A 14,269-nucleotide genomic window follows, 5' to 3' on the forward strand; every position below is an offset into this window, starting at 1 on the left:
CGCGATATAGCTGGTTGTTGTATGGCTGCCAGTGTAAACATGAAGTCACACGTACTAATTAAAATTTTGTTTAGATCTGGGCCTACATCCTTTGAAGTAAGAAATTGTGATATTTTTTTTTTAAGAATTGACTTTCACTTTGTGTGAGTTCATTGGAGTATGAACCTTCATAGAATGTGGGCCAAACATACAGTTTGGCCCTCACTCGATGAAGGGTTAATACTTCAATGAATTCACACAAAGTGAAGGTCAATTCTTAAATACTATTCCCATCCCCATCCCCGCAGCATAAACTCATCTCCTTATCAGGTTATACACTCATCTCCTTCTCAGCTCTAGCAGCCTTTTCTGAGTGCGGCGTTAAACAACAAACCAACCAACCAACGGTATATGTTATGAAAGTGACCCTTCATTTAACTCATCTTGGACTGCTGGTAGAGCGTCCGCCCGGAGAGCGGAAAGTCCGGGGTTCGATCCCCGACTGCGTCATACCAAAAGACGTTAAAATATGGTAATTGTTGTTACCCTGTCTGGCGCTCGGCATTAAGGGGCTAAAACAAGGACTGGTCGGCTCGGAGTCGGTATACTGTGTCTGAGTGGGGTATTCATGTTAAACTGCGGCATGGTATCTCAGTGAGCTAGCACTATAAATCGGCATCAGTCCGGACTAGTACAAGCAGCCACACAAACACACACACGTACATGCACGTCGCTATATAAGTGCAGTAATCTTGGACGCGACATTAAACCCCATTTCACCTCACCTGTAATTCTTTTATTAATATATTCCTACATGAACGGCCACCATTGATCATCCATAATTGATGGTAGCTAATGTGGAAACAAACATGACATGTTTTTTCGATGGTGATGTATTTGGTATGGGTATCAAATTAGACCCTAAGTCAACTTAAGGTCATTTCAAGGCGCCAATGTCGGCAATCTGACCGTGGTTGCTGTAAATAACGAGTTGTGCCAGAGACCAAGGTATAAGGTTGTGCGATCTACCGATCACTTCACACACAATTTCGCCGAAAATAATTCAAACAATATCATAGGCGATATTGAACCTTAAGTATGCAGTGTTTCGGCGACTTTGTTTCAGCCAAGAAACGTTTTGAAAACTGTTGTGATTTGTTGGTCAAATCCAGTTGTCATATGTAAATGTTCTTTTGTGTCGCAGCTCATATTAATCTAGGCCTGGTTTAATGTCATTGAAACTGAACGCTCAGAACTTCCTCATTGTAATAGGTTTTGACACAACTTGGAATCGTGCTGTGCGACTTGTTAACCTGCTTACTAACATAAACTGACTTTGAACAATCAGTTGATTCTGTTTGAAGCCCAGCTGAAACACGGCTTGTCAAGCTGACCCACAGCGAGGCTCCTTGTGAGTCACGTGATGTTCTACAGCGTACAGGAATGGACGGTGATAGATTAGGTGATATCGACACTAACTAATGGCTGCAGTGACGATAATTATCCGTTATCGATGCCGAGTCGAATATACTAGCGAGCAGTAATGAAAGGAAAGGGATGCCTGTCACAGAGTGCCTGGGCTCCGTTATCAAACAACTCTGATGTTCACCTGCACAAACATCGACGGATCTGATCGTTGTTACCTTTAACCTTTGTCTTCCTGAGTGGACAGATGTGGGCAGGTAGGTCCTGATATTGATTCCATCCTCGTTTATCAAGGGTATAATATTATCATGACAAACACCCTGGACCCATTCAACACTTGTCTTATCAGTAACTGATATTTTCTCTCTAAAGTTTGTTGTTTTACGCCGCACTCAGCAATATTCCAGCTATATGACGGTGGTCTGTAAATAATCGAGTCTGGACCAGACAATCCAGTGATTAATATCATGAGCATCGATCCACGCAATTGGGATAAGATGACATGCATCAACCAAGTCAGCGAGCCTGACCACCCGATCCGTTAGTCGCCTCTCACGACAAGCATTGTCGCCTTTTAGGGCAAGCATGGGTTGCTGAAGACCTGTTCTAACCCGGATCTTCACGGGTATCTTTACTGGACTGCTGTTTTTAGTGTTACGTATTTCGAATCGGACTCAAAACGAAATGGTTCGGGGGTATTATCACAATAGATGCAGATGTTATACCCTGAAATGTCGAGAATAGTAGATAAGGGATGTTTTTCTTTTATCTGAGACTAGGTCCATTGGCGTAAACGTCTGAGACGTTATGTCACCCGTGACAAATACTACTGGTTGGTACGTTCTGTTACGCCGCCATATGGCTGAAATGTTGCTGAGTGCGTCGTTAAACAACAAACAAACATTCTGATACATGTAATATTTCCAGACAGTCAGTTTACTGCTTAATATTGACCATATAAAAAAACTATAGAGCTTTTTTTTTATAGTTATTTCAGTTATAATAGTTTGAACCTATTTCATAGCTTATGGCAGGAGATAAGTTGTAATTCTAATCATATCAGTGGCTAGTCAAAATATGCAGCGTGCGCCTTATGAATTATCACAAGAGAACATTTCGTTTGAGTTTTTAATCACAATCGCTTCCTCGGGTTCACCGACTGATTCAGCTTGTCGTGGATATAGCATGTCCTCTTGGGAGGATGCATGGCAATTGACCATGGTACGATGCCAGATAAATATCAGTAGTTGGTATCTCAACCTAGGCTGTCGATAGCCTTACATAACGGCAGTCTTGGTACAATAATAATAATAATAATAATAATAATAATAATAATGATAATAAAAAATAAAAAGCAACAAAAACATTTCCATAATCATATAAAATCTCTGCTTTAAGACAGAAATGAACAGACACTTTTATTTGAAGAAAAAGTCAAACGGAAACATTTTGAACAATTATATAAAGTTCACGACTGCCGCCATAATGTTTTCGTGTTGTGGCATGGGGAAGTCATATGTTTCGGGCGACGAACTTAATTGGTATTCGGGAGAGAAGTTTATAAAAAAGGCCCTGGTATGGAGATTATTAGCTACACAATGAATAATGACAGGACTCCGACTCACAGTTTGACTTGGCGTGAGACAGAGCGGCGCTGTGAGGTCATTACGACAGTCATCGACAACTGCAGGGCTCCATGTGTGAACAACTCTGATGCAATATCTGTCACGCGTTCTCCTGCATCCTCGGACTATTGTTCACAGCCACTGGGGGCACATATATGTACCTGCTTACCTTTGTTTCTTAAATAATCTCACGTCAAGCTTAATGAAGGGGGGGGGCACACATATCGGCAACAATGTACAGTAAAGTACGGTTATAACGAACTCAAAGGGACTACTAATTTTAGTTTGTTATAACCGAAGTTCGTTATAAGCATATATACAGCATAACTAGAGCAAATAGTTCGGACCAAAAAGTAAGTTCGTTATATCCGTCAGTTCGTTATAAGCGTGTTCGTTATAACCGTAGTTTACTGTATGTCTGTGTATGTCATCTGTACCATAATGATTGACTTTCATCTACAGTTCTTAAGTATTTTTTCAGACAGAATGGATTGTTTAGATGCTTTATTAAAGTAAGTTGAGATGAGGTGAAATGGGGTTTAACGTTGCGTTTAAGATTATTTCATTTATAAAGCGACGTGTGTGTGTGTGTGTGTGTGTGTGTGTGTGCGTGTGCGTGTGCGTGTGCGTGTGTGTGCTTGTACTAGTCCGGACTTATGCCGGTTTTATAGTGTTAGTCCACTAAGATTCCATGCCGCAGTTTAACATGAATACCCCACTCAGACAAAGTATACTGACTCCGAACCGACCAGTCCTTGTTTTATCCCGTCGATGCAGTGCGCCAGGCAGGGTAACAACAAGTACCATCTTTTAATGTCTTCATATGACGGGGTAAAAAAAACATCCGGACCTTCCTCTCTCCGGGTTTTCAAGTTGATCGAGGAGTCTTTGTTTGGTAGTGAGGCGGGCGACGATGATAAGCTAATCATTAATATTTTATGACTTTAAAAGTCAGGTTTCTTGTCAAGGGAAAGGCAACGTACATTACATATATCATCAAACACTGTTTTAAACTTTCAAGCATGCACCGTTTTGTTGCTAATTTGGAATGGCGCTGAGCTATACATAATAGTTGGCGGTAAAGATTACAAATAAGCCGCATCAACAGTACTGGAGTATTATGTCACGTGACTGACATTAACTTCCTTTGTTCCAGATTATCACCGAGTGGGGATGAACGACACAGCGACAACAACTAATTACACAATAACGTCAGGAACAGCGTGTGGATGAAAAACAAGAAACTGTTTTTTTCTTTCTTTTTTCCAAACTCGTTCTGCAAGTATGTGTTTCCTGAAGTGAGGTATGATCCTGCTGGAAGGTCCGCGGAAAGACGCTTCCCTCAGAGGCTGGTGCGATGTGATGCTGGGACAAGGGGCTCTCTGCTAGGATCTACTCGGCATTTGGCAGTCTTGCTTCAAGATGACAACAAAATATTTCTGTATGACGAACTCTCGGCGTCTAACGTTACGGCGGACAGCGTCCGTCCTCGTCACCTTGTGCTTGCTCTGCTTTCTGCTTCATTCGTGGCTTACCCAGGTACGTCAGCAGGTACGTCACATCGTGCGTCCCAGGGTACGTCTCATACATAGGGGCGTTTTGTATGATGTAGGTGACACGTTTTCAGAGACATCACACACCTAACATTCATGTAATACGGCAGGTCAGAGTGTTGCCACACACTGTTAGAATGCATACAGAGTTACACTGTTACACTATGTACAATGTTTGTCCATGCAAGACACACTGTTACACTATGTACGATGTTTGTTCATGCAAGACACACTGTTACACTATGTACGATGTTTGTCCATGCAAGACACACTGTTACACTATGTACAATGTTTGTCCATGCAAGACACACTGTTACACTATGTACGATGTTTGTCCATGCAAGACACACTGTTACACTATGTACAATGTTTGTCCATGCAAGACACACTGTTGCACAATGTACGATGTTTCTCCATGCAAGACACACTGTTACACTATGTACGATGTTTGACCATGCAAGACACACTGTTACACTATGTACGATGTGTGTCCATGCAAGACACACTGTTGCACTATGTACGATGTGTGTCCATGCAAGACACACTGTTGCACAATGTACGATGTTTGTCCATGCAAGACACACTGTTACACTATGTACAATGTTTGTCCATGCAAGACACACTGTTACACCATGTACGATGTTTGTCCATGCAAGACACACTGTTACACCATGTACAATGTTTGTCCATGCAAGACACACTGTTACACAATGTACGATGTTTGTCCATCCAAGACACACTGTTACATTATGTACGATGTTTGTCCATGCAAGACACACTGTTACACTATGTACAATGTTTGTCCATGCAAGACACACTGTTGCACAATGTACGATGTTTGTTCATGCAAGACATACTGTTACACTATGTACAATGTTTGTCCATGCAAGACACACTGTTGCACAATGTACGATGTTTGTTCATGCAAGACACACTGTTGCACAATGTACGATGTTTATTCATGCTAGACACACTGTTACATAATGTACGATGTTTGTTCATGCAAGACACACTGTTACACTATGTACAATGTTTGTTTATTCAAGACACACTGTTACACTATGTACAATGTTTGTTTATTCAAGACACACTGTTGCACAATGTACGATGTTTGTCCATGCAAGACACACTGTTACACTATGTACGATGTTTGTCCATGCAAGGCACACTGTTACACTATGTACAATGTTTGACCATGCAAGACACACTGTTACACTATGTACAATGTTTGTTCATGCAAGACACACTGTTACACTATGCACGATGTTTGTTCATGCAAGACACACTGTTGCACAATGTACAATGTTTGTTCATGCAAGACACACTGTTACACAATGTACGATGTTTGTTCATGCAAGACACACTGTTACACTATGTACAATGTTTGTCCATGCAAGACACACTGTTACACCATGTACGATGTTTGTCCATGCAAGACACACTGTTACACCATGTACAATGTTTGTCCATGCAAGACACACTGTTGCACAATGTACGATGTTTATTCATGCAAGACACACTGTTACACAATGTACGATGTTTGTCCATGCAAGACACACTGTTACATTATGTACGATGTTTGTCCATGCAAGACACACTGTTACACTATGTACAATGTTTGTCCATGCAAGACACACTGTTGCACAATGTACGATGTTTGTTCATGCAAGACATACTGTTACACTATGTACAATGTTTGTCCATGCAAGACACACTGTTGCACAATGTACGATGTTTGTTCATGCAAGACACACTGTTGCACAATGTACGATGTTTATTCATGCAAGACACACTGTTACATAATGTACGATGTTTGTTCATGCAAGACACACTGTTACACTATGTACAATGTTTGTCCATGCAAGACACACTGTTGCACAATGTACGATGTTTGTTCATGCAAGACATACTGTTACACTATGTACAATGTTTGTTTATTCAAGACACACTGTTACACTATGTACAATGTTTGTTTATTCAAGACACACTGTTGCACAATGTACGATGTTTGTCCATGCAAGACACACTGTTACACTATGTACGATGTTTGTCCATGCAAGGCACACTGTTACACTATGTACAATGTTTGACCATGCAAGACACACTGTTACACTATGTAAAATGTTTGTTCATGCAAGACACACTGTTACACTATGCACGATGTTTGTTCATGCAAGACACACTGTTGCACAATGTACAATGTTTGTTCATGCAAGACACACTGTTACACAATGTACGATGTTTGTTCATGCAAGACACACTGTTGCACAATGTACAATGTTTGTTCATGCAAGAGACACGGTTACACTATGTACAATGTTTGTTTATTCAAGACACACTGTTACACTATGTACGATGTTTGTTCATGCAAGAAACACTGTTACACTATGTACAATGTTTGTCCATGCAAGACACACTGTTACACTATGTCCGATGTTTTTTCCTGCAGGAGACAATAGTGTTAAACGTGTCATAAAACAGATGAGAAAAACGTGCCATATCGACCTTCAAAAAACAAAATGTGTCATTTCCATCAACGACTAATTCGTACTTAAGTGATGGGTTGTCCGTCGTCTGTCCGTCGTGCGTTTACATTTCCTTACAGGTACACGAGATGTTCCTCCAACTCGCCCGATCCAGGACTACCGACCGGATGTAACATGGAATACAATGTGTTTATTTTCTCTTCGCAGGGCGGTGTTCCAGTTGAGAGACAACCTGATCTGAATTGGCATCTGAACATCCGGACCACCGTACCTCATGCAAATCACTCCGCCCTTCTTAAATTATCCAATCAACAGACGTACATCCTGTCCGCCATCATTCCTGCTGACCAATCAGATACCGCCAACCCTGTTGTCGTCGTGAATGCCTTTGACGGAAGTAACGTCAGGCTCGTCTGCTGTGTTTTAGAAGACGGCCGGAAGTTGCATGTCACGTGGGCTTCAACACTGAGACAGTACCATCATCTCATGTTCTTGAGTACATTGACCGAACTTTTCTACACAGCCCCCTACCCAGCTCGACAAATAGCCTGCCCACTAACGTCACCGGTAGGTAGCGCCACCCACATATCGTTGTCATCAAGCACGTGCAGCACGCACCCAGACCAGTACCAGACGATCGTGCACGTGCCAGAACGTGCAGGGCAGCTCGCAGTGTGTGGGAAGATCGCCTATAGCCACGCCCTGATGCCAGAGCGCCTCGTGGAATGGTTCGAGTTCCAGAGAGTGATGGGTGTGGATATGGTGTTGATATTCACTTTGGATATTACCCGCGATGTGCAGATGGTGTTTGATTTCTATGCCAAACAAGGATTACTGACGACAGTGCCGTATCAACTACCAGGTGAGCTATATATCACGTGTCATTGAAGTCACGGCATCGTCCCACAAAACCTTAGATATAGTCATCCAGCGCTCACTCGAAGCGCTGCTTTATCCCACAACGAGGCTGTATACATTATTACATTATTGTAAGTGTCATTGGGTTTTCTACACATATTGCCGAGTGGTTGGTTGTTTGTTTCATGTTGTTTAACGCCGCACTCAGCAATATTCCAGCAATAAGACGGCGGTCTGTAAATAATCGAGTCTGGACCAGACAATCCAGTGATTGACATCATGATCATCAATCCACGCAATTTGGATACGATGACATGCATCAACCAAGTAAGCGAGCCTGACCACCCGATCCCGTTAGCGGCCTCTTAAGACAAGCACAGTCGCCTGTTAGGGCAAGCATGGGTTGCTGAAGACCTATTCTATCCCGGATCTTCACGGGTCTATTCCCAAATGGTTTTTATGACACTGGTGTCTTGTAAAAAGAGGGTCATAGTACTTTGATGTATTTTGGTGACGTGTTACTTTAGGTTCCAAGTATTTTGATACCGCTCGATGACTTCCTTATTGCTAATTTTACTGTAAATTTGTGTTAAAGTAGTTACGATAAACAAAATATTTTCTTTCCCAATATAACATATCACTGACCCGGAGAGAGAGAAGGGTTGTTATAAATCACCGTGTTACCCAATATTGCATTAGGTGAGGTGAGGTGAAATTGGGGTTACCGTCGCGTCCAAGATTATTGCACTTATATAGCGACGCGCATGCACGTGTGTGTGGGTGTATGTGGCTGCTTGTACTAGTCCGGAGTTCATGCCGGTTTATAGTGCTAGCCCACTGAGATACCATGCCGCAGTTTAACATGAATACCCCACTCAGACACAGTATACTGACTCCGAGCCGACCAGTCCTTGTTTTAACCCCTTAATGCCGAGCGCGAGACAGGGTGACAAGTACCATCTTTTAACGTCTTTTGGTATGACGCGGCCGGGGATCGAACCCTGGACCTTCCGCTCTCCGGGCGGACGCTCTACCACTAGACCACGGAGGCGGTTCAATATTGCATTAGGTTCCTGACAACCTCGGGTAAACCTAAAAACAAGCTCTTCTTCCAAACCAAGGTTTTGAAATGGGTCAAACTTGCTTTGAGGTTTTACATATCAACTGTAATACCCAGGTTTTACAATTGATGTTTTACAAAACTTGACTCTTGATATGAACACAATTGTGTTTGATGACTGGCACATTTTTTTTACTACACGAAAATTCCATGACGTGAAACGAACCTGCAACCTCACATATCGTGATAAGTTCTGTAACCTACTGTTTTCCCACTGAGCAACCTGCGCATGTGATGAAAGGTCTAGTTATCATGTCAATGCTCCAGCTAGTCCATATTGCACTTGTTTTTTCTCTCGCACGCTTTGATCGAATTCCTTTTATACCGCGACACAGTGTATTGTTTCACTATAAGGTATGTCGATGTTTTCTTATTTTTCCGGGTATTTCTTGAATTAAGACGGTTCATAAGTTGGATAAAAGTCGACCCGTCGGTTTTGGTTGAAAATGTGAAACAGCGAGCGAGGGTAAGGCCCGTGGAGTGTTTTATCCTATTCTTATAAAAAAAACACATGAATCATACAGATTACTTGTGCGAAATACGCTTAATGTCGGAAAGCGCATGTTAAATCTCCAATTGTAAGTAAGTTAGATTACTTGATATTTGGGACAATACGCCGCCCCTGGCGCTGTTAGATAAATGCCTTTGTTGAGCGTAAGGCCAGGGTGCATTGTTGATTGATGAATGTAATTTGTTCACTCAACCTCGTCAGTGAAAAAATCATATTCGTCCCGTCAAATGTCAATATATGATCTATCTTCCCGTCGTAAGAGGCGACTAACCGGATCGGGTGGTCAGGCTCGCTGACTTGGTTGATGCATGTCATCGTATCCCAACTGCGTGGATTGATGATCATGATGTCAATCACTGGATTGTCTGGTCCAGACTCGATTATTTACAGATCGCCGTGTTATTGCTGGAATATTGCTGAGTGCGGCGTTAAACAACATGAAACAAACAAACAACCACTTGGCAATATGTGTAGAAAACCGAATGACGCTTGATGCATGTCATCGTATCCCAACTGCGTGGATCGATGCTCATGATGTCAATCTAACATCAGACCCGCTTGAACAGGTGTCAGTTATGTTGTGTTCTCTAACTCGTCAGTCTTGTTCTGTTCTCTAACCCGTGTGTCATGTTGTGTCTGCTTGTAGGTCATCTGGAGAGGAGTTTCCGGAAGGGCAACCGATCTTTCCCTCAATTCAGTCACGATGAACAACTGGCCATCTTTGACTGCCGCGAGAGGCTGTCGGGATATAGTCACGTGGCCGGGATTGACCTTGACGAAATCATTGTACCAAGGTCAGGCCAGACTCTAAAGCAGTTGTTAAAGGTAGGATGTTTATAGGAAACAAATGATAATTACAGTTGATGCAGTGTATGTCGACGGGGTTTGGCTGTACAGAGAACTTAAAATGTTTAATCTGGTGCATACGGATGAGTGAGTGAGTGAATTGGGTTTAACGCCGCTTTTAACAGTATTCCAGTTATATCACGGCGTGTCAGCTTAACGTGGGAGGAAAGCCCGAAGTGATGCAGGTCTCAGACGTTTACCACTTCGGTGAAACCCACGAGCACGGGTATGGTGCTGACAAACCTAGAAACATAATCGGGGCGAACCAGGATTCGAACCCACGGTCATAGGTTTCTGGCGTGCCCAAGGGATGCAACTCTGCACAGCGAATCGCGGGGCCTTAGACGACAGGGCCACCCTTGCCCCCCACACGGTTGAAGTATATCTTTTGTAGTGAAGACTGCATTGTAATTGAGACACGCTGGGAGTCTTGCGTAAATAAAGATAGTGTCCACGACATTGTGACACGGCGTGGTATAACTGAAATACTGCTCAAAGCGCAGTGAAACCTAGCTCTCTCGGTTACGGACATTCCTAAACTATTGCGAATAGATTCACGATTCATAGATGAAGGTTGACACCTATTGTAGTATTTTTGTTTTGCTTTTGTTAGTTGTAACACATGTTATATTTGGGATAACAGTTTCTTGGTTAAGTACAGATTCAAGTACTTTTTGGGGTCGAGTCCCATCCGTGACTCGAACCCACACTGCCAGAGTGAGGCACCTAATCGCCAGCACACCAAGTCAGCGATCTAACCCAATCAGCTGCCCAAGGCTTCCACAAAAATGAAAATTCGACAACTGGTAGTCTTTTGTTGGTTGTTTAAGGCCGCATTAAGCAATATTCCAGCTCTCTGACGTCTGTAATGTAAATATGATCGCAATAAATAGATCATACGCGAAGTGACAAATATCTTTAATTACAGAACTCCCTGTCAAAAGAGCATCCTGACGCTGGCGCATACTACTTCTATCAACAATTTCACATCACTGACTGGGGTCCGTCTCATCCGAACAACACGCTGACCACCATGCGCTTCTTACAGACGGACCCTCCGCGATGGGAGTCGCAGAAATTTGTCTACATTCCTGACCGGACAACTTATGGCCGTACGCACGAAGTGTTCGTTAAGTCAGGGTACTCAACGTACGTATGACAGGTTCAGTACATACAAGCAACTTCCGGTTGTAAATAGGAACTACAAACAATGGTCACGTGTCCTACATGCTGTACTGTAATAAGCTGGTTCCCTGCTCCCGATGCGCGTCGTCAACTTGCGCCATTGTGATATTAGAGACGGGGCCCAGCTTAGTATTGTAATAGCTGAAGTGAAATGGGGTTTAACGAGGCGTTCAAAATGGTTACATATGCGTGTATATGTGTGTGCTTGTACTAGTCAGGTTTAATAGTAGCTAGCCCGTTCACCCGCCGTAATATTGTTGGAATATTGCTAAAAACAGCGTAAAATCATACTCAATCACCAATCGACATATTTTGATGTTTAATACCGGTTTGTCATCTTCCAGATACACCATTCCACCGGAAGTAGCCATAATACACCACTTCCGGACATGCCCAGAGACTTGGTTAGACTGCCAAACGCGGGCGAGGATTGTTGACACAGACACACTGCGCTACCAGGAACAGATGGACTTCAGTGTCAAGACCGTCATGGAGGAACTTCAGGGCAAGGGAGTTAACAGCTAATGAATCTCTCGAAAACCGGCCGATTATTGCCTTCACGGGTTAATATCAGGGGAAACTGATGACCGTTGACTGTAGGGACGGAACAGCGACAGGGAACCAGTTTAAAGATAACATTCGCCACCATTCGGCTTATCCCGGAATGACACGAGTGGTCACGAAAGAGGAAACCGAATCTGACCGATGTGTGCTGACTGACCAGTGGACAAACAACGAGTACGCCCAGTACCCATAAAGCTTCCGAGCTGTATCAGGATCCACAGATTTCATTACTGAATTTGTTGAGACCTGACTGACTTAACCGACCTCAAATTATGCGTGACCATTTTCATCATTTGAGGCTTGCGGAAGTAGGCCTCACAGAATCGTTCGTATTGAAAAGATGTAATATCGATCCATTCATTGACTCGACACACACGATGCAGAGCTGTTATTGTGCTATTTTCTGTCAAACGTTTTTATATCTTACTTGTATTTAAATTATACAAGTTAGGGTGTGATAACCTTTCTTTGACCTTGACATACTGCGCCAGAATGAGCCAAAGCTACTGTCGTGCCGACGTGCAATTTTCTGTTGACGAGTGTTTCGATATGCCCCTCCATTTTAGAGCAAGCCAGACAACAGTTTGATGTTGCGCTCACAACGCCTCCTGTGTACTTGTGTGTACAGACGCTAGTGTGGGGTGTATTTTCAAAAGCTAAATGTCAACATTGTGTCCATAAAGGTAAACTGATTATTACTGTGGCCCATTAGGGACATTGAAATCTTTTCGCAAAGTGTGTTTCGATTTACCTTCGTTTGTTACACGTTCTCGTTCGGAATTCTGCACGATTCAATCTTTGTTTCAGCAACATTTCGAAACATACTACAAAACTACCGAAACATAATGAAAGGTAAAAACTTGAAACTTTGAAAGACAAATACCAAGGAAAAAATATATATTGATAACATCTCTTCAAAACCAAACAGGAAACACCAAGTGTTTATTGAAACGTCTATAAGTCAGGTGAGAATCACTCAAAATTTAACGAAAACCGCTGTAAAAATTGTTTTTGAATGTTTCACCAAAGACGTGTATTTTCGTGATCCACAAGAGACCGTGTTCTCTCATACATAATGAGTCAATATTATGAGACATGTATTGGGAGAGACAGTTGTTGAGATGGTGTTGTGAGAAACAGTTGTTGAGATTGTGCGAAACAGTTGTTGAGATGATGTGAGAGACAGTTGTTGAGATGATGTGAGAGACAGTTGTTGAGATGGTGTGAGAGACAGTTGTTGAGATGATGTGAGAGACAGTTAAGATGGTGTTGTGAGAGACAGTTGTCGAGATAGTGTTATGAGAGACAGTTGTTGAGATAGTGTGGTGTGAGGGTGTCACAAAGGTGTTCTATCAGATGGCATATTGACTTCTGTCCGTGTCAGTCAGGATGGTTTACCCTGCTTAATCAGTATTTGGAAGTGTGGTGCAAGTGGGCTTCCAAAACTGTGACGAAAGTTTGTAATCGAACCAGGATCGCCAACAGGCAACACTTACTTGCCCAAGTACTTTGATAGAATCCAATAGTGAATTGAAGAGGAGGTTGGACGTCACTACCTCATGACGTTGTTTACCTCCCGTTGTTGAGTAACCATGGTAACCGGAGGCGCCTACAGTATTCTTTTTTTGTTCAACAAGAAATAAACACCGACAGTATTAAAATTCACAACAAAACCTTCTTGCTGATCCATATTATCCAAATGAAGGACATTTTACTGGCGCTGTGGTCTTGATTGATGAAAATATCGTGACACGGAGATATTTTACTCCGATACGACACCTCTGTACAGAGACCCTATATATGGTCTCTGCTCTGTATAAAGACCCTGAGACTCCTCCAACGGAGGTCGCGTCAAGTGAACTTTCTTATCAGCCAATCAGCGTCGATGCCACTATATTGTCGGTACGAGTGAGCGAATCATTCGAAACGGTACATCTGATTTCTATATCTCGAAAACGAACTAAACCGAGACGTTCCGAAAGTAGAAAACAGCAGCGACTCTCTAAGTTTGTGTGTGGCTATGTTATATACCCTGTCCTTTCTGTGCGACATAACGTCTCCGTCGGGAAAAGGAGACAACAGAAGGAATATGTGTTCTGTGTGGACTTACATTTGTA

The 14,269-nt window shown here is 42.6% G+C and overlaps 1 protein-coding gene across 1 annotated transcript; it reads left to right on the forward strand.

The window, feature by feature from the left end:
* The first annotated feature begins 4,207 nt into the window (after window positions 1–4,207).
* Window positions 4,208–12,840, forward strand: LOC139452491 (uncharacterized). Its single transcript, XM_071233987.1, has 5 exons — window positions 4,208–4,580; window positions 7,276–7,930; window positions 10,204–10,382; window positions 11,332–11,552; window positions 11,933–12,840. The coding sequence occupies exons 1-5, from the start codon at window positions 4,452–4,454 to the stop codon at window positions 12,111–12,113; spliced, it is 1,365 nt and encodes a 454-aa protein (XP_071090088.1). The 5' UTR covers window positions 4,208–4,451; the 3' UTR covers window positions 12,114–12,840.
* Window positions 12,841–14,269: the final 1,429 nt, after the last annotated feature.

The sequence above is a fragment of the Haliotis cracherodii genome, unplaced genomic scaffold (assembly GCF_022045235.1).
Source record: "Haliotis cracherodii isolate W230 unplaced genomic scaffold, xgHalCrac1.p SCAF_9, whole genome shotgun sequence".
Lineage (NCBI taxonomy): Eukaryota > Metazoa > Mollusca > Gastropoda > Lepetellida > Haliotidae > Haliotis > Haliotis cracherodii.

Excerpts from the sequence above, each read along its gene's own strand:
- LOC139452491 (XM_071233987.1), top strand. The coding sequence starts at position 4,452 with ATGACAACAAAATATTTCTGTATGACGAACTCTCGGCGTCTAACGTTA. Across the intron at positions 4,581-7,275 it reads TTACCCAGGTACGTCAGCAG|GGCGGTGTTCCAGTTGAGAG; the intron begins GTACGTCACATC and ends TTCTCTTCGCAG. Across the intron at positions 10,383-11,331 it reads CTCTAAAGCAGTTGTTAAAG|AACTCCCTGTCAAAAGAGCA; the intron begins GTAGGATGTTTA and ends CTTTAATTACAG.